This window comes from Oncorhynchus masou, chromosome 21 (genome assembly GCF_036934945.1).
Source record: "Oncorhynchus masou masou isolate Uvic2021 chromosome 21, UVic_Omas_1.1, whole genome shotgun sequence".
NCBI lineage: Eukaryota > Metazoa > Chordata > Actinopteri > Salmoniformes > Salmonidae > Oncorhynchus > Oncorhynchus masou.
The window spans coordinates 3,999,622-4,022,202 of record NC_088232.1 but is presented as its reverse complement, the minus strand read 5'-3'; the positions used below and the strand labels follow the sequence as shown (position 1 = coordinate 4,022,202).

At 42.7% G+C, this 22,581-nt stretch overlaps 1 protein-coding gene across 1 annotated transcript in view; it reads left to right on the top strand.

Moving 5' to 3' along the window:
* LOC135507601 (vascular endothelial growth factor C-like) overlaps nucleotides 1-4,124 on the top strand; it is a 59,490-nt gene extending 55,366 nt beyond the window's left edge. Inside the window, exon 7 of the mRNA XM_064927146.1 lies at nucleotides 2,820-4,124. Coding sequence (XP_064783218.1) covers nucleotides 2,820-2,931 — 112 coding nt within the window. The 3' untranslated portion in view covers nucleotides 2,932-4,124. The remainder of the gene's footprint in view (nucleotides 1-2,819) is intronic.
* The last annotated feature ends 18,457 nt before the right edge of the window (nucleotides 4,125-22,581 follow it).

Here is a 22,581-nt window from a genome sequence, read left to right as displayed (position 1 = left end):
GATCAATGTGGAAAGAAGAGACTAAGTGACTTAGAGGAGAGTGTGGTTTGGAGCGTTCCTGACTTATTAATGGTATTCCAGTTCCAGTTGAACCCAGTACTCTGCTGGAGACGAGACCAGGGCATAGGGCTCTTAGTCAAAGTAGTGCACCAAATAGGGAACAGGGTGCCATTTGGGATACAACCTAGGTATAAGTCTTGTTAGATCCACGCCGCTAAGCCCCAAGGCTGTACCACAGCTGTGTTTGCCAAACCCTAAAATGACATGGCCTGTGTAAGACTAACCCTCTCCAGCTGGTGTCTATCAGAGCCATGCTAAATGTACTTGATTCAGGACATCCAGCGTCCAGATTCTGGGTAACGGAGAGAATGTATACGGCCGCACATCCAGAGCTGTGGCGTGTTCTATCATTGAGAACGCCAACAAAGAGAGAATGACGGACTCAAATAGAAAGTGAAGAGTTATTATGTCAGCGAACCAATGGAATATATGAATTATATTAACTGATGAGTACAATTGAGGACTCAAAAACATGTGTATTGGCACACAGAGAAACTCATATGACCTGCTGTACCATATACCCTACATGGCCAAATGTATGTGGACACCCCTTCAAATTTCTGGATTTGGCTATTTCAGCCACACCTGTTGCTAAAAGGTGTATAGAATTTAGCACACAGCCATGCAATCTCCAAAGACAAACATTGGCAGTGGAATGGGCCGTACTTAAGAGCTCAGTGACTTTCAACGTGGCACCGTCAAAGGATGCCACCTTTCCTCAAAGTCAGTTCCTCAAATTTCTGCCCTGGTCAACAGTAAGTGCTGTTATTGTGAAGTGGAAACATCTAGAAGAAAAGTGGTAGGCCACATAAGCTCACAGAACAGGACCGCCAAGTGGTGAAGCACGTACAGAGTAAAAATCGTCTGTCCCTGGTTGCAACCCTCACTACCGAGTTCCAAACTGCCTCTGGAAGCAATGTCAGAACAACTGTTCATCGGGAGCTTCATGAAATGTGCTTCCATGGCCGAGCAGCCACACACAAGCCTAAGATCACCATGTGCAATGCCAAGCGTCGGCTGGAGTTGTGTTAAACTCGCCGGCATTAGACTCTGGAGGAGTGGAAACGCGTTCTCTGGAGTGATGAATCACATTTAACCATCTGGCAGTCCGACGGATAAATCTGGGTTTGGCGGATGCCAGGAAATGCAACCTGCACGAATTGATAGTGCCAACTGTAAAGTTTGGTGGAGGTCTGGGGCTGTTTTTCATGGTTTGCCCTTTTGTTCCAGTGAAGAGAAATCTTAACGCTTCGACATACAATGACTTTCTAGATGATTCTGTGCTTCCAACTTTGTGGCAACAGTTTGGGGAAGGCACTTTCCTGTTTCAGCATGACATACATGTTCACTTTCCAGATGCCCTCACACACAAATTAGACATAAATCATTTTCATTTCAAAGCTGACAGCCCCTTTATTTTTTAGAAGTCTGCAAGGAGAGAAGTCCTGTGAATACAAATCCGCCTAGAGTTGTAAATGAACTTGCAAGTCTTACACATTACACTGCGATAAAAACACTGACATAAGGGCTGCCCATTTACCAGTGATCTCACTCTTCAGGTGATGTTGCCAGTTCTGCTCCTGTGGTCTTAAACCAGTGCCAGGGTGATAAACTATACCCCGTTAGTCAATATGAGCCCTCTTTAAGGGCTTGGTGTTCATTGGTCATAGTACAACATATTTCACTTGCAAATAAATGGTTTCACTGCCTTACTGCTGTCAGTTAACTGCTAGTTCCCCCTGCCTGAAGGAACGACCCACAACCCACTACGGTGACCCCTTGTAGCCCCACGTTAATATGATTTATGACTATCCATCTGCAGTAAGGATCCAATGTCGGGAACACGGCCGATAGAATAGAATCAGCTTTCGTTTCTTCCTGTTTTTATTTGATACCAAACTTACTAGAAAATGTTAATTTCCTGAAGAAGCCTGAGGGACTTCCTTATATCGATGCCATAAAATTGACATATACTGAGTAAGAGGTTGTACCTCGTAGGACAAATATTAAAAGAAAGAGTATACCAGAATGGACTACTAAACCTGTGGTTATGTATATGGTTAAAACTACTGCACGTTACATGATTTAAAGAGAAATTTACAAAAAATGCTACTTCATATTCATCACCTTCTGCCCAACCCAACATCAACATATGTGAAAATGGCACGTTTCTGTATTTTGCAGTAAAAAATACAGAGGAAAATAAGTGTTCCCGATGACATCATCGGTGTGCATCGTGATTTTAACCAACTATGAGCATTGCCTACTATTTGCCTACTATTTGTCTACTAATGTCACAACTTCCACCAAAGTCGGTTCCTCTCCTTGTTCGGATGGCGTTCGGCGGTACCGGTCTTCTAACCATCGTCAATCCACTTTTCATTTTCAATTTGTTTTGTCTTGTTTTCCTACACACCTGGTTCTCATTTCACTCATTAAGTTTTGTGTGTTTAACCCTCTGTTCCCCCCATGTCTTTGTGTGTTATTGGTGCGTGTCGGGTTTTGTACCCATGTTGGTATTTTCTTTATGCCGTTGGTTTTGAAATTAAACTGCTCCGGCTATTACCTAGTTCTGCTCTCCTGTGTCTGACTTTACTGCCACCAGTTCCGCACCCCTTACAACGAATTAGTTGATGATGTCATTGAAACGCGCCATTTTCCCATATGTTGATGTTGGGGTGGTGCTGGAGATGATGAATATCAAGTTAAACATTTTTGAAATGTACCTTCAACATGAATCGTCTTTTGTCTTCCCCTAGCTGCCACAGACCACCTTGTGACGTGCGGAGGAATCGACGCTGTGCAGCAGGTTTTTACTTCAGTGAGGAGGTCTGCCGGTGCGTACCAACATACTGGAGAGGACAGGATTAACTTTGAGTTCACATTCTGCAGCTGACCTTCTACCCGGTTATAATGATTAGAATCTATTATGCTAGCCGCAATCGTGTGGAGAAGTACCTAGCCTGGACCTAGGTCGGGAAATGGTTGGAAGGACACATAGTTTGTGGGCTACTTTGGAATTCTAAAAGTGACACTTGGGAAATATTATGGACATATTGATGTGAACCCCAAATATCATGAGAGGATCTAATGAAAAGACTGAAGGATGGGGAGAAATTGAAGGCGAAGCCTTATTTTTGTTATTTTGTATTTGTTTGTTATTCGTATGTCAGATATTGATTCTATAATTTATTGCCACTAAATGTTTGCCACCTCGTTGTTTATTGCAATTTCAATCTTTCCAAGAAAATACACTGTGATCGATATGTTTGCATCATGTGATGCCTCTTTAAAATAAAAGTTGAATATTGTTAACGTATTTCTAATCTAGATTATCATATTGAATTGTAGTTACTGATTGTAAATAACTAATGTACACACTTATCTTACAATTATGATCATAAGGCAGGCTATATTTACACAACAAAAATGTCATTTCAATTTCCATATGAATTAACACAAAATAGTATGTCATTTCTGAACTGCCATCCACAGCATACACATTTATGTTAGATACTTGAAAATATACTATATATCACTTGTATCTTTGGTCAAACCACCTCACCAGCCACACTAACAATGGACTCTCAGTTCTAGGATCAGGGCCATACGTTTTTCCAGGTTTGAACCATTTTATGACATGATGAGGATATCCTATGAATGTAAGTCACCAGTAGTAAACCTGCAAGGAAGGGATACGGTGAACTAATACATGAATCCTGCCTTGTCAATGAATGAATACAACTACTATAGAAAACCCTAATCAGCCAAATGGACAAGGATATCCAATCTACAGTACAGCAGTATGAAGACCAGTATGAGAATGCTCCTAATCGTCTGACCAAAACTCATTGGACAAGTGAATGGATGTCTACCATGAATGACACATCGGGACAAATGGTTACTAAGATGTTTCTAAGGTGCTCACGCCGTATGGGTTTAAACAGGAGCAGGTCGAGTTCTTGTTATAGTGTTGAAGTATGTCATGGTCATTTTCTACGTCAACTGTATTTGTATTGTTCCTATGTTTTTCTACTAGAAAATAAATCACCAATTTCGCAAGACGCACAGCTACTCTGAGTCAGTGATTGGACTGATGTAACTGACTGTTGAAAGATTATGTGGAAGCAAATAGTTCCTTTTTACTTGTCCTGTCTTTTGTCTTGTGTGCAGAGTAAATAGAAATGGACGCAGAAAAGCGTCTGGACGGAAGGGCAATGAAAGAAGGCAAGATAGATGGACTGTGGGTTTTGGCTTATTTCAACTGGAGAGTTGGAACACTTTAATCTTGACATGGATATGCAAGCTAGCCATCGGGTTGGTACGTGAAAGACCACAAGATGGCACTTAATAAATGTGCATTCATGAGCTTTGGAACTGGCCTGGGTCCACCTGATATTCACACACACTTTTCATCTGAGCACTGTAAATATAGTAAATAATTTGCTGCTCTTGTCCCACGCCAATGCATCTGTGTGTGTGTGTGTGTGTGTGTGTGTGTGTGTGTTTTGGGCCTGCCTCTACTACAGAGACCGCTCATTACGGTATAAAGTATTTAAAAGTATTTCATAGCGCCCAATAATGTCGTAAATTCATAGTTCCATTGAGAGGGGAGGGGTGAGAGGTATAAAGGGGGTTATTGCTGGTCTCCCCAGTTAATGAGAGCTCCACCTCTTTCTTATTTACACACCAGGTGGGCCTGGTCCTCCTGAAGCCCCAACCCTCACCCCTTAACCATTGCTCACTTCACCAGTGCAATGCATCTGGAGCACATTACCTCCATTACCTCCAACTATTCACTCTCTGTTACACTTCATCCAGACTCTTTATCTTCCACCCAGACTCTTTATCTTTATCCAGACCCTTTATCTTCCACCCAGACTCTTTATCTTCCACCAGACTCTTCATCTTCCATCCTGAGTCTCTATCTTCCACCCATACCCTTTATCTCCCACCCAGATCCTTTATCTTCCACCCAGACTCTTTATCTTCATCCAGACTTTATCTTCCACCCAGACCCTTTATCTTCCACCGAGACTCTTTATCTTCCACCCAGACCCTTTATCTTCCATCCAGAGTCTCTATCTTCCACCCAGACCCTTTATCTTCTACCCAGGCCCGTTATCTTCCACCCAGACCCTTTATCTTTATCCATACTCTTAATCTTCCACCCAGACACTTTATCTTTATCCATACTCTTAATCTTCCACCCAGACACTTTATCTTCCACCCAGACCCTTTATCTTCCACCCAGACCCTTTATTTTCCACCCAGAACCATTATCTCCCACCCAGATCCTTTATCTCCAACCATACTATTTATCTTCCACCCAGATCATTTATCTTCCACCCAGACCCTTTATTTTCCACCCAGAACCATTATCTCCCACCCAGATCCTTTATCTCCCACCCATACCCTTTATCTTCCACCCAGATCATTTATCTTCCACCCAGACCCTTTATCTTCCACCCAGACACGTTATCTTCCACCCAGACCCTTTATCTTCCACCCAGAACCATTATCTTCCACCCAGACCCATTATCTTCCACCCAGACCCTTTATCTTCCACCCAGACCCTTTATCTTCCACCCAGACCATTTATCTTCCACCCAGACCCTTTATCTTCCACCCAGACCCTATATCTTCCACCGAGACCCTTCATCTTCCAGCCAGACCCTTTATCTTTATCCAGACTATTTATTTTCCACACAGACCCTTTATCTTCCACCCAGATCCTTTATCTTCCACCCAGACCCTTTATCGTCCACCCAGACCCTTTATCTTTATCCAGACTCTTTATCTTACACCCAGACCCTTTATCTTCCACCCAGACCCTTTATCTTCCACCAGAACCTTTATCTTCAACCCATACCCTTTATCTTTATCCAGATTCTTTATATTCCACCCAGACCTTTATCTTCTAGCCAGACCCTTTATCTTTATCCAGACTCTTTATCTTCCACCCAGACCCTTTATCTTCCACCCAGATCCTTTATCTTCCACCCAGACCCTTTATCGTCCACCCAGACCCTTTATCTTTATCCAGACTCTTTATCGTCCACCCAGACCCTTTATCTTTATCCAGACTCTTTATCTTCCACCCAGACCCTTTATCTTCCACCCAGACCCTTTATCTTCCACCAGAACCTTTATTTTCAACCCATACCCTTTATCTTTATCCAGACACTTTATCTTCCACCCAGACCCTTTATCTTCCACCCAGACCCTTTATCTTCCACCCAGAACCATTATCTCCCACCCAGATCCTTTATCTCCCACCCATACTCTTTATCTTCCACCCAGATCATGTATCTTCCACCCAGACCCTTTATTTTCCACCCAGAACCATTATCTCCCACCCAGATCCTTTATCTCCCACCCATACCCTTTATCTTCCACCCAGATCATTTATCTTCCACCCAGACCCTTTATCTTCCACCCAGACACGTTATCTTCCACCCAGACCCTTTATCTTCCACCCAGAAACATTATCTTCCACCCAGACCCTTTATCTTCCATCCAGACCCTTTATCTTCCACCCAGATCATTTATCTTCCACCCAGACCCTTTATCTTCCACCCAGACCATTTATCTTCCACCCAGACCCTTTATCTTCCACCCAGACCCTATATCTTCCACCGAGACCCTTCATCTTCCAGCCAGACCCTTTATCTTTATCCAGACTCTTTATTTTCCACCCAGACCCTTTATCTTCCACCCAGATCCTTTATCTTCCACCCAGACCCTTTATCATCCACCCAGACACTTTATCTTTATCTTTATCTTACACCCAGACCCTTTATCTTCCACCCAGACCCTTTATCTTCCACCAGAACCTTTATCTTCAACCCATACCCTTTATCTTTATCCAGATTCTTTATATTCCACCCAGACCTTTATCTTCTAGCCAGACCCTTTATCTTTATCCAGACTCTTTATCTTCCATCCAGACCCTTTATCTTCCACCCAGATCCTTTATCTTCCACCCAGACCCTTTATCGTCCACCCAGACCCTTTATCTTTATCCAGACTCTTTATCTTCCACCAGAACCTTTATTTTCAACCCATACCCTTTATCTTTATCCAGATTCTTTATATTCCACCCAGACCTTTATCTTCTAGCCAGACCCTTTATCTTTATCCAGACTCTTTATCGTAGACCCAGACTTCTTTATCTTCCACCCAGACACTTTATCTTCCACCCAGACACTTTATTTTCCACCCAGACCCTTTATCTTCCACCCAGACCCTTTATCTTCCACCAGAACATTTATCTTCAACCCAGACCCTTTATCTTTATCCAGATTCTTTATATTCCACCCAGACCTTTATCTTCTAGCCAGACCCTTTATCTTTATCCAGACTCTTTTTCTTCCACCCAGACCCTTTATCTTCCAGCCAGACCCTTTGTCTTCCACCCAGAATCTTTATCTTTATCCAGACCCTTTATCTTCCACCCAGACCCTTTATTTTTATCCAGACTCTTTATATTCCACCCATACCCTTTAACTTCCACCCAGACCCTTTATTTTTATCCAGACTCTTTATCTTCCACCCATACCCTTTATCTTCCACCCAGACCCTTTATCTTCCACCAGACCCTTTATCTTCCACCCAGACCCTTTATCTTCCACCCAGACCCTTTATCTTCCACCCAGACCCTTTATCTTCCAACAAGACCCTTTATCTTCCACCCAGACTCTTTATCTTCCACTCAGACCCTTTATCTTCCAGCCAGACCCATTATCTTCCACCCAAACCCTTTATCTTCCACCCAGACCCTTTATTTTCCACCCTCGACCCTTTATCTTCCACCCAGACCCTTTATCTTCCACCCAGACTCTTTATCTTCCACCCAGACTCTTTATCTTCCACCCAGACACTTTATCTTCCACCCAGACCCTTTGTCTTCCACCCAGACTCTTTATATTCCACCCAGACCCTTTATCTTTATCCAGACTCTTTATCGTAATCCAGACTCTTTATCTTCCACCCAGACCCTTTATCTTCCACCCAGACACTTTATCTTCCACCCAGACCCTTTATCTTCCACCCAGACACTTTATCTTCCACCCAGATCCTTTATCTTCCACCCAGACCCTTTATCGTCCACCCAGACCCTTTATCTTTATCCAGACTCTTTATCTTACACCCAGACCCTTTATCTTCCACCCAGACCCTTTATCTTCCACCAGAACCTTTATCTTTATCCATACTCTTAATCTTCCACCCAGACACTTTATCTTTATCCATACTCTTAATCTTCCACCCAGACACTTTATCTTCCACCCAGACCCTTTATCTTCCACCCAGACCCTTTATCTTCCACCCAGAACCATTATCTCCCACCCAGATACTTTATCTCCCACCCATACTCTTTATCTTCCACCCAGATCATTTATCTTCCACCCAGACCCTTTATTTTCCACCCAGAACCATTATCTCCCACCCAGATCCTTTATCTCCCACCAATACCCTTTATCTTCCACCCAGATCATTTATCTTCCACCCAGACCCTTTATCTTCCACCCAGACACGTTATCTTCCACCCAGACCCTTTATCTTCCACCCAGAACCATTATCTTCCACCCAGACCCTTTATCTTCCATCCAGACCCTTTATCTTCCACCCAGATCATTTATCGTCCACCCAGACCCTTTATCTTCCACCCAGACCCTTTATCTTCCACCCAGACCATTTATCTTCCACCCAGACCCTTTATCTTCCACCCAGACCCTATATCTTCCACCGAGACCCTTCATCTTCCATCCAGACCCTTTATCTTCCACCCAGATCATTTATCGTCCACCCAGACCCTTTATCTTCCACCCAGAAGCTTTATCTTCCACCCAGACCCTTTATCTTCCACCCAGATCCTTTATCTTCCACCCAGACCCTTTATCATCCACCCAGACCCTTTATCTTTATCTTTATCTTACACCCAGACCCTTTATCTTCCACCCAGACCCTTTATCTTCCACCAGAACCTTTATCTTCAACCCATACCCTTTATCTTTATCCAGATTCTTTATATTCCACCCAGACCTTTATCTTCTAGCCAGACCCTTTATCTTTATCCAGACTCTTTATCTTCCACCCAGACCCTTTATCTTCCACCCAGATCCTTTATCTTCCACCCAGACCCTTTATCGTCCACCCAGACCCTTTATCTTTATCCAGACTCTTTATCTTACACCCAGACCCTTTATCTTCCACCAGAACCTTTATTTTCAACCCATACCCTTTATCTTTATCCAGATTCTTTATATTCCACCCAGACCTTTATCTTCTAGCCAGACCCTTTATCTTTATCCAGACTCTTTATCTTCCACCCAGACCCTTTATCTTCCACCCAGATCCTTTATCTTCCACCCAGACCCTTTATCGTCCACCCAGACCCTTTATCTTTATCCAGACTCTTTATCTTACACCCAGACCCTTTATCTTCCACCCAGACCCTTTATCTTCCACCAGAACCTTTATCTTTATCCATACTCTTAATCTTCCACCCAGACACTTTATCTTTATCCATACTCTTAATCTTCCACCCAGACACTTTATCTTCCACCCAGACCCTTTATCTTCCACCCAGACCCTTTATCTTCCACCCAGAACCATTATCTCCCACCCAGATCCTTTATCTCCCACCCATACTCTTTATCTTCCACCCAGATCATGTATCTTCCACCCAGACCCTTTATTTTCCACCCAGAACCATTATCTCCCACCCAGATCCTTTATCTCCCACCCATACCCTTTATCTTCCACCCAGATCATTTATCTTCCACCCAGACCCTTTATCTTCCACCCAGACACGTTATCTTCCACCCAGACCCTTTATCTTCCACCCAGAAACATTATCTTCCACCCAGACCCTTTATCTTCCATCCAGACCCTTTATCTTCCACCCAGATCATTTATCTTCCACCCAGACCCTTTATCTTCCACCCAGACCATTTATCTTCCACCCAGACCCTTTATCTTCCACCCAGACCCTATATCTTCCACCGAGACCCTTCATCTTCCAGCCAGACCCTTTATCTTTATCCAGACTCTTTATTTTCCACCCAGACCCTTTATCTTCCACCCAGATCCTTTATCTTCCACCCAGACCCTTTATCATCCACCCAGACCCTTTATCTTTATCTTTATCTTACACCCAGACCCTTTATCTTCCACCCAGACCCTTTATCTTCCACCAGAACCTTTATCTTCAACCCATACCCTTTATCTTTATCCAGATTCTTTATATTCCACCCAGACCTTTATCTTCTAGCCAGACCCTTTATCTTTATCCAGACTCTTTATCTTCCACCCAGACCCTTTATCTTCCACCCAGATCCTTTATCTTCCACCCAGACCCTTTATCGTCCACCCAGACCCTTTATCTTTATCCAGACTCTTTATCTTCCACCCAGACCCTTTATCTTCCACCCAGACCCTTTATCTTCCACCAGAACCTTTATTTTCAACCCATACCCTTTATCTTTATCCAGATTCTTTATATTCCACCCAGACCTTTATCTTCTAGCCAGACCCTTTATCTTTATCCAGACTCTTTATCGTAGACCCAGACTTCTTTATCTTCCACCCAGACACTTTATCTTCCACCCAGACACTTTATTTTCCACCCAGACCCTTTATCTTCCACCCAGACCCTTTATCTTCCACCAGAACATTTATCTTCAACCCAGACCCTTTATCTTTATCCAGATTCTTTATATTCCACCCAGACCTTTATCTTCTAGCCAGACCCTTTATCTTTATCCAGACTCTTTATCTTCCACCCAGACCCTTTATCTTCCAGCCAGACCCTTTGTCTTCCACCCAGAATCTTTATCTTTATCCAGACCCTTTATCTTCCACCCAGACCCTTTATTTTTATCCAGACTCTTTATATTCCACCCATACCCTTTAACTTCCACCCAGACCCTTTATTTTTATCCAGACTCTTTATCTTCCACCCATACCCTTTATCTTCCACCCAGACCCTTTATCTTCCACCAGACCCTTTATCTTCCACCCAGACCCTTTATCTTCCACCCAGACCCTTTATCTTCCACCCAGACCCTTTATCTTCCAACAAGACCCTTTATCTTCCACCCAGACCCTTTATCTTCCACTCAGACCCTTTATCTTCCAGCCAGACCCATTATCTTCCACCCAAACCCTTTATCTTCCACCCAGACCCTTTATTTTCCACCCTCGACCCTTTATCTTCCACCCAGACCCTTTATCTTCCACCCAGACTCTTTATCTTCCACCCAGACTTTTTATCTTCCACCCAGACACTTTATCTTCCACCCAGACCCTTTGTCTTCCACCCAGACTCTTTATATTCCACCCAGACCCTTTATCTTTATCCAGACTCTTTATCGTAATCCAGACTCTTTATCTTCCACCCAGACCCTTTATCTTCCACCCAGACACTTTATCTTCCACCCAGACCCTTTATCTTCCACCCAGACACTTTATCTTCCACCCAGATCCTTTATCTTCCACCCAGACCCTTTATCGTCCACCCAGACCCTTTATCTTTATCCAGACTCTTTATCTTACACCCAGACCCTTTATCTTCCACCCAGACCCTTTATCTTCCACCAGAACCTTTATCTTTATCCATACTCTTAATCTTCCACCCAGACACTTTATCTTTATCCATACTCTTAATCTTCCACCCAGACACTTTATCTTCCACCCAGACCCTTTATCTTCCACCCAGACCCTTTATCTTCCACCCAGAACCATTATCTCCCACCCAGATACTTTATCTCCCACCCATACTCTTTATCTTCCACCCAGATCATTTATCTTCCACCCAGACCCTTTATTTTCCACCCAGAACCATTATCTCCCACCCAGATCCTTTATCTCCCACCAATACCCTTTATCTTCCACCCAGATCATTTATCTTCCACCCAGACCCTTTATCTTCCACCCAGACACGTTATCTTCCACCCAGACCCTTTATCTTCCACCCAGAACCATTATCTTCCACCCAGACCCTTTATCTTCCATCCAGACCCTTTATCTTCCACCCAGATCATTTATCGTCCACCCAGACCCTTTATCTTCCACCCAGACCCTTTATCTTCCACCCAGACCATTTATCTTCCACCCAGACCCTTTATCTTCCACCCAGACCCTATATCTTCCACCGAGACCCTTCATCTTCCATCCAGACCCTTTATCTTCCACCCAGATCATTTATCGTCCACCCAGACCCTTTATCTTCCACCCAGACCCTTTATCTTCCACCCAGACCCTTTATCTTCCACCCAGATCCTTTATCTTCCACCCAGACCCTTTATCATCCACCCAGACCCTTTATCTTTATCTTTATCTTACACCCAGACCCTTTATCTTCCACCCAGACCCTTTATCTTCCACCAGAACCTTTATCTTCAACCCATACCCTTTATCTTTATCCAGATTCTTTATATTCCACCCAGACCTTTATCTTCTAGCCAGACCCTTTATCTTTATCCAGACTCTTTATCTTCCACCCAGACCCTTTATCTTCCACCCAGATCCTTTATCTTCCACCCAGACCCTTTATCGTCCACCCAGACCCTTTATCTTTATCCAGACTCTTTATCTTACACCCAGACCCTTTATCTTCCACCAGAACCTTTATTTTCAACCCATACCCTTTATCTTTATCCAGATTCTTTATATTCCACCCAGACCTTTATCTTCTAGCCAGACCCTTTATCTTTATCCAGACTCTTTATCGTAGACCCAGACTTCTTTATCTTCCACCCAGACACTTTATCTTCCACCCAGACACTTTATTTTCCACCCAGACCCTTTATCTTCCACCCAGACCATTTATCTTCCACCAGAACATTTATCTTCAACCCAAACCCTTTATCTTTATCCAGATTCTTTATATTCCACCCAGACCTTTATCTTCCAGCCAGACCCTTTGTCTTCCACCCAGACACTTTATCTTCCACCCAGACCCTTTATCTTTATCCAGACTCTTTATCTTCCACCCAGACCCTTTATCTTCCACCCAGACCCTTTATCTTCCAACAAGACCCTTTATCTTCCACCCAGACTCTTTATCTTCCACTCAGACCCTTTATCTTCCAGCCAGACCCATTATCTTCCACCCAGACCCTTTATCTTCCAACAAGACCCTTTATCTTCCACCCAGACCCTTTATCTTCCACCAGACCCTTTATCTTCCACCCAGACCCTTTATCTTCCACCCAGACCCTTTATCTTCCACCCAGACCCTTTATCTTCCAACAAGACCCTTTATCTTCCACCCAGACCCTTTATCTTCCACTCAGACTCTTTATCTTCCAGCCAGACCCATTATCTTCCACCCAAACCCTTTATCTTCCACCCAGACCCTTTATTTTCCACCCTCGACCCTTTATCTTCCACCCAGACCCTTTATCTTCCACCCAGACTCTTTATCTTCCACCCAGACTCTTTATCTTCCACCCAGACACTTTATCTTCCACCCAGACCCTTTGTCTTCCACCCAGACTCTTTATATTCCACCCAGACCCTTTATCTTTATCCAGACTCTTTATCGTAATCCAGACTCTTTATCTTCCACCCAGACCCTTTATCTTCCACCCAGACACTTTATCTTCCACCCAGACCCTTTATCTTCCACCCAGACACTTTATCTTCCACCCAGATCCTTTATCTTCCACCCAGACCCTTTATCGTCCACCCAGACCCTTTATCTTTATCCAGACTCTTTATCTTACACCCAGACCCTTTATCTTCCACCCAGACCCTTTATCTTCCACCAGAACCTTTATCTTTATCCATACTCTTAATCTTCCACCCAGACACTTTATCTTTATCCATACTCTTAATCTTCCACCCAGACACTTTATCTTCCACCCAGACCCTTTATCTTCCACCCAGACCCTTTATCTTCCACCCAGAACCATTATCTCCCACCCAGATACTTTATCTCCCACCCATACTCTTTATCTTCCACCCAGATCATTTATCTTCCACCCAGACCCTTTATTTTCCACCCAGAACCATTATCTCCCACCCAGATCCTTTATCTCCCACCAATACCCTTTATCTTCCACCCAGATCATTTATCTTCCACCCAGACCCTTTATCTTCCACCCAGACACGTTATCTTCCACCCAGACCCTTTATCTTCCACCCAGAACCATTATCTTCCACCCAGACCCTTTATCTTCCATCCAGACCCTTTATCTTCCACCCAGATCATTTATCGTCCACCCAGACCCTTTATCTTCCACCCAGACCCTTTATCTTCCAGCCAGACCATTTATCTTCCACCCAGACCCTTTATCTTCCACCCAGACCCTATATCTTCCACCGAGACCCTTCATCTTCCATCCAGACCCTTTATCTTCCACCCAGATCATTTATCGTCCACCCAGACCCTTTATCTTCCACCCAGACCCTTTATCTTCCACCCAGACCCTTTATCTTCCACCCAGATCCTTTATCTTCCACCCAGACCCTTTATCATCCACCCAGACCCTTTATCTTTATCTTTATCTTACACCCAGACCCTTTATCTTCCACCCAGACCCTTTATCTTCCACCAGAACCTTTATCTTCAACCCATACCCTTTATCTTTATCCAGATTCTTTATATTCCACCCAGACCTTTATCTTCTAGCCAGACCCTTTATCTTTATCCAGACTCTTTATCTTCCACCCAGACCCTTTATCTTCCACCCAGATCCTTTATCTTCCACCCAGACCCTTTATCGTCCACCCAGACCCTTTATCTTTATCCAGACTCTTTATCTTACACCCAGACCCTTTATCTTCCACCAGAACCTTTATTTTCAACCCATACCCTTTATCTTTATCCAGATTCTTTATATTCCACCCAGACCTTTATCTTCTAGCCAGACCCTTTATCTTTATCCAGACTCTTTATCGTAGACCCAGACTTCTTTATCTTCCACCCAGACACTTTATCTTCCACCCAGACACTTTATTTTCCACCCAGACCCTTTATCTTCCACCCAGACCATTTATCTTCCACCAGAACATTTATCTTCAACCCAAACCCTTTATCTTTATCCAGATTCTTTATATTCCACCCAGACCTTTATCTTCCAGCCAGACCCTTTGTCTTCCACCCAGACACTTTATCTTCCACCCAGACCCTTTATCTTTATCCAGACTCTTTATCTTCCACCCAGACCCTTTATCTTCCACCCAGACCCTTTATCTTCCAACAAGACCCTTTATCTTCCACCCAGACTCTTTATCTTCCACTCAGACCCTTTATCTTCCAGCCAGACCCATTATCTTCCACCCAAACCCTTTATCTTCCACCCAGACCCTTTATTTTCCACCCTCGACCCTTTATCTTCCACCCAGACTCTTTATCTTCCACCCAGACTCTTTATCTTCCACCCAGACTCTTTATCTTCCACCCAGACACTGTATCTTCCACCCAGACCCTTTGTCTTCCACCCAGACTCTTTATATTCCACCCAGACTCTTTATCTTTATCCAGACTCTTTATCTTAATCCAGACTCTTTATCTTCCACCCAGACCCTTTATCTTCCACCCAGACACTTTATCTTCCACCCAGACCCTTTATCTTCCACCCAGACACTTTATCTTCCACCCAGACCCTTTGTCTTCCACCCAGACACTTTATCTTCCACCCAGACCCTTTATCTTTATCCAGACTCTTTATCTTCCATCCAACCTTCTTTATCTAGACTCTTAATTTTCCTTCCAGACTCTTTATCTCTATCCAGACTCTTTATCTTCCATCCAACCTTCTTTATCTTCCATCCAACCTTCTTTATCAAGACTCTTCATTTTCCTTCCAGACTCTTTATCGTAATCCAGACTCTTTATCTTAATCCAGACTCATTATCTTCCACCCAGACTCTTTATCTTTATCCAGACTCTTTATCTTCCATCCAACCTTCTTTATCTAGACTCTTCATTTTCCTTCCAGACTCTTTATCTCTATCCAGACTCTTTATCTTCCATCCAACCTTCTTTATCTTCCATCCAACCTTCTTTATCAAGACTCTTCATTTTCCTTCCAGACTCTTTATTGTAATCCAGACTCATTATCTTAATCCAGACTCCTTAGGGCAGCAGGGTAGCCTAGTGGTTAGAGCGTTGGACTAGTAAGGTTGCATCGAAATGTTGCAAGTTTGAATCCCCGAGCTGACAAGGTACAACTCTGTCGTTCTGCCCCTGAACAGGCAGTTAACCTCTTACATCTATGGGGGCGCTATTTTATTTTTGGATGAAAAACGTTCCCGTTTTAAACAAGATATTTTGTCACAAAAAGATGCTCGACTATGCATATAATTGATAGCATTCGAAAGAAAACACTCTGACGTGTCCAGAAATACCAATATATTCTCTGTGCGTGCCCTAGAACGTGAGCTTCAGGCAAAACCAAGATGAGATGGCATCCAGGAAATGACAAGGATTTTTGAGGCTCTGTTTTCCATTGTCTCCTTATATGGCTGTGAATGCGAGAGGAATGAGCCTGCCCTTTCTGTCGTTTCCCCAAGGTGTCTGCAGCATTGTGACGTATTTGTAGGCAGATCATTGGAAGATTGACCATAAGAGACCACATTTACCAGGTGTCCGCCCGGTGTCCTGCGCCGAAATTGGTGCGCAAAAGTCACCTGCCAGTATTTTTCCATGGGATACAGAGAGGAAAGCAAGCTTCCACGAACTGCATATCAATGAAGAGATATGTGAAAAAACACCTTGAGGATTGATTCCAAACAACGTTTGCCATGTTTCGTCGATATTATGTAGTTAATCCGGAAAAGGTTTTACGTTGTAGGTGACTGAATTTTCGGTTCGTTTCGGTAGCCAGACGCAATGTAGAAAATGGAACGATTTCTCCTACACACAGACGCTTTCAGGAAAAACTGCGCATTTGGTATGTAACTGAGAGTCTCCTCATTGAAAACATCAGAAGCTCTTCAAAGGTAAATGATTTTATTTATTTGGTTATCTGGTTTTTGTGAAAATGTTGCGTGCTAAATGCTACTCAAAATGCTATGCTAGCTTTGCATACTCTTACACAAATTAGTCTATGGTTCAAAAGCATATTTTGAAAATCTGAGATGACAGTGTTGTTAAGAAAAGGCTAAGCTTGAGAGCAGACGCATTATTTTCATTTTATTTGCGATTTTCAGAAATCGTTAACGTTGCGTTATGCTAATGAGCCTGAGGCTTTAGTCACAAACCCGGATCCGGGATGGGGAGTTTCAAGAAGTTAACCCACTGTTCCTAGGCCGTCATTGAAAATAAGAATTTGTTCTTAACTGACTTGTCTAGTAAAATAAATAAAAAATAAATAAATCTTTATCCAGACTCCTTATCTTTATCCAGACTCCTTATTTTTATCCAGACTCCTTATCTTAATCCATACTCTTTATATTAATCAAGACTCGTTATCTCGTTAAGACCTCCTCCATTCCTGTCATTATTGAAAGAGATCATGATACCTCACATCTTAAAATAAAGCTACTTAATGTTAGATCCCTGACTTCAAAGGCAATTATAGTCAATGAACTAATCACTGATCATAATCTTGATGTGATTGGCCTGACTGAAACATGGCTTAAGCCCGATGAATTTACTGTGTTAAATGAGGCCTCACCTTCTGGCTACACTAGTGACCATATCCCCTGTGCATCCCGCAAAGGCTGAGGTGTTGCTAACATTTACGATAGCAAATTTAAATTTACAAAAAAAAACTGTATTTTTTGGTGAAAAATCAACAACAAGTGGGACACAATCATGAAGTGGAACAACATTTATTGGATATTTCAAACTTTTTTAACAAATCAAAAACTGAAAAATTTGGCGTGCAAAATGATCATGATTGTGTCCGACTTGTTGTTGATTCTTCACAAAACAATACAGTTTTGTATCTTTATGTTTGAAGCCTGAAATGTGGCAAAAGGTCGCAAAGTTCAAGGGGGCCGAATACTTTCGCAAGGCACTGTAAATACATTTGATTTGATTTGATTTGATCTCAATCCAGACGCTGGTTGAGAGAATGCCAAGAGTGTGCAAAGCTGTGATCAAGGCAAAGGGTGGCTACTTTGAAGAATCTGAAATTTAAAATATATTTTGATTTGTTTAACACTTTTTTGCTTGCGACATGATTCCATATGTGTTATTTCATAGTTTTGACGTCTTCACTATTATTCTACAATGTAGAAAATGTTCAAAATAAAGAAAAACCCTGGAATGAGTAGGTGTGTCCAAACTTTTGACTGCAACTGTACATATGTCTGTTCAAAGTATACCTGTATGCTCAAAGTAAGTTCCTTCCTTTCCAGAAACAGGGCTTTCCAATGACATGGTAGAACACACTGTCTCTGAATTCCGTCCAAATGGTTTTCCCATTGGTTCACCTCAGAAGGAGTCGGACAGAACATGTGAGACTGTGGACTGTGAAACAGACAGAAAACCAGAAACAGCCATCGCGTCAACAGAGGAAAGAAAGAAAGCTGAAAGAGAAAAAACATTGTCTCACTGATTTAACCCTTCTTTGACTTTTGCGGTCAACGATTAAAGTTTACGTTCCACTGTAATAATGTGGGTCGCCACGGGAACGGGATCAGGCCTTTGTTTGGTATTGGTGTGATCCGCCGAGCGGGAAACAAAAACACTTTGCAGGATGGAACAGACAACAGTCTAAACAAACCAGTGTCTTGTTTCGTCGGTTTGTTCTACAGTTCCAGACATTGAACACGATTTGTTTTGATAGAAAAATTACTAAAACTGTGGTAAAAAAATTATAAAATTGTATCATAAAAACTAAATAAAAATGTATATTCAAAAATGTGATTACATTCAGAATAAAAAATCTTGGGGTAGTCTTAAAAAACTAAGAGCATTTATACAAGCATGTGATATGTGACACCGTCCACATCGAGGTCTCTCTCTTGGGTGGTCTGTGTGAAAGTGCAGTGCTCATGGCCTAAAATCAGTATGAAACCGTTCCAGTCTCATTGTCTGGCTGTGCAGTAGTTATAACACACCTGAGTGACCTGGCTTCATCTGGGCTGAGTTATGTGTTCTGTGTCTGTCTGCTGTTAGTCCCAGGGCCAGGACTCCTGTGGTGAACAAGGCCTGTGTTAGTCATGTTATTTATTGTTGCTCTATTTAGCCACTCTCACTAATCCAGTGTAAATGTATGGTGCATGGCTGTCAGGTGTGGTGCACTGTGGAGTATACCACTATATATAAACGGTGTGGTTCCAGTCCTGAATGCTGATTGGCTGTCAGCCGTAGTATATCACACAGTACACCACGGGTATGACAAAACATGCATTTTTTTTACTGCTCTAATTTCGTTGGTAACCAGTTTAAAATAGCAATAAGACACCTCGGGGTTCGATATATGGCCAATATACCGTGGATAAGGGCTGTTCTTTTGCACGACGCAACACAGAGTGCCTGGAAACAGCCCTTAGCTGTGGTATATTGACCATATACCACAAACCCTTGAGGTGCATTATTAATATTATAAACTGGTTACCAACGTAATTAGAGCAGTAAAAATACGTGTTTTGTCATACCCGTGGTATATGGGTCTGATATACCACGGCTGTCAGCTAATCAGCATTCAGGGCTCGAACCACCCAGTTTTTAATACTATATACTGTATATCATGTTTTTCAGGTGTGGTGTAATATTACATATATCATGTCTGTCAAGTTGCCAGTATGTTATATAGCAATAGAACCTTGTAAAAGGTTGTAACTAGAGGGGCTACTGGAATAATGGTTCCAAATGAACTACTGAGCTTTAGCCAAGGTCTGTTAAGGTCTGGTCTACCTTATCGGTCTCCCACCTTGTAATTCTTCTGTTCCCCTAAACTTCTATCAATCACCGGCAGATCTTCCACCTGGTTAATGTTTCAGGCTGAAATGTTAGCCCGCCAATAGTTTCAGGCTACATTGTTAAGCCAGCAAATAGTTCAACCAAAAAGTATTTCGGTCATAAGGGGATGTGTCCCTCAAAATTCATTTTAATTCAACAATCAACTAGAAATGATCCGAAAAATGATTATTCATCTTTGTAATGCACTGATAACTAACCTCTGGTGCATTACTGAGGCCAAATGGAACACTGTCAAAACTGTACGGCCCGTAGCCAGTAACATACTGTACGAGAGTTGATGTCCACACATATATCCATTTACTTCTTAAGTAACATTCTCAGATTACCGTAAAACAAACTGGATTATGGTTACGGCGTTATTATGGCGTCTAAGGGGTCTGTTGTCTGTACTGTTTGCCTTTAAAACAGCTGTTGAGTTGATTAGGGAACACACCTCCGGCTCAGCTCACCAGAGAGGTCTGGTTATCACCTCAGTCCAAACTCTGTGGTCTATCCTTATATTTCATTTTTCTAGAGGATTATCCCGTCTACAACACATGCACACGCACACACACACACACACACACACACACACACACACACACACACACACACACACACACACACACACACACACACACACACACACACACACACATTAGCCACATTGACTGCATTCCAGTTAAAACAACAATCCTGCCATTTGGTATCATCCACTACAATGCGCTGATGTGAACGTGTATCCCAGTAACATATAGTTGGAATCAGATATAGACTGAGTGACAGGTATGGGAAACAGACTGTGTCTTTCTGTCTTCTCAGAACCTATAAATCATGTCAGTGTTTGGCTGTTATGTGACGTGTTGGAAAATACCATTGTTCTCTATGTGTGCATACCAAACGGCACCCTATTTCCCATATAGTGCACTACTTTTGACCAGGGCGCGTAGAGCTTTAGTGCATTACCTAGGGAATAGAATTCCCTTTGGGACGCATCCTCTGTCTTCCCGTAGGTTTATGGTTCTGGCCGGGCTGTGTAGTTCTGCTATTGTTTTATGGTTCACGTTCTTCCTTTAGAAAATGAGTGACATAAACGACTCATAAGGTTGCTGTAATATTGATCTCTTTCAAGCTGATAGCTGTCGGAATTTGGATCAAAATGGGACTTTTGTGTTATTATTGTATGAAACGGTACATTTCATGTGGAACTAGGCCTACCACAATTAGTCAGCAATATCCACAGGGGTCTTATAGAAAGAGTTTGGAATTCAAATGAATCGTACGTTATGAGGAACAATGCCCGGCCCTCACTTCTCCTCTTTCTGTCTCTGTTGAATAGTCCTGGGCCTGTATTCTAATAGTGTAGGAGTGCTGATTTAGGATCAGGTCCCCCCTTCCATATAATCGTATTTATTATGCTTTGAAAGGCTAAACTGATCCTAGATCAGGCCAAAGTTTCCTCCACTCTCCAGCAGTCTGACTACTCCTGCCTCTGGACCTCACCCTCTTCCTGCCTTAGTACTCTGACCACAGTCCTTTTCTTCTACACCCACGCAACAATCAACAAGAGAAATGTACCAGTCTATACGAGCTACAATCGCCTACCAAGAGGTTCCCAGGCGAAAGAAAGCTATGACCGCATGACATTCTACTGTAGAACTAAAACCACCATCATTCTTTCTCACACACACCTCATAACAAAAACTATATTTTCCCATCCCCTGCCTTTGTACAATCCCATATGTTTGACAGAGTCATAAAATAACTTGGATTGAAATCAATTGAAAGAAAGATATATGTTGAACGCTAACGGGTAAAAGTCAAATCAAATGAAGAGAGAACCTTGTGGGAGAGTTCCAACGCCCTGAGAGTCAGAGTACCTTGAGCCCTATCAGAGGGTGTGTGTGTGTGTGTGTGTGTGTGTGTGTGTGTGTGTGTGTGTGTGTGTGTGTGTGTGTGTGTGTGTGTGTGTGTGTGTGTGTGTGTGTGTGTGTGTGTGTGTGTGTGTGTGTGTGTGTGTGTGTGTGTGTGTGTGTGTGTGTGTGTGTGTGTGTGTGCGCGTGTTGAGGCCAGCCAGGGTGAACATAAGGTTTTTCTAATGGTTGGTGTTTGTTTAGGATGTGGGAAAGGGAAACCATTAAGTAGTAATGAAAAATTGATCTAAAGGCAAGAAAGGGAGGATGTGGAAATTGCCAAGTGGGAGACTGGGTGTGTTTTTCTCTCTGCAATGAAAACATTCATGCCTCCACCTGTAAAGAAAAGTCAATAATTGCAATACACTCCCTCCCACCAGCACACATTCTCTGATTACTGGACCTCAAAAAGCCTACTGCTCGGGGTCCATTCCTACACCATGTGCCTGGTGAATTTGTATGTGGCATGTGTCGTATGCAGAATTCTCAGTGAGCTTGACGTATTCCTTATCTTCACGTCAACGCGGCTCGGTTGATAAAATCTCAAAGAGGCACAGTTTCCTTTGGTAACTCGGTCATGTTGTGATTATGACATTTAAAACCTGCAGTAAATTATGATTCAGTTTCACTATGAAAAGACTGCATCCCAACAGAAACTGAAATTGCACAAATCGCCCTGACAATTTAGACCCTTGAGCAACAGTTGGTGCTCTGTTTCTTGCTCCATATATCTCGAAA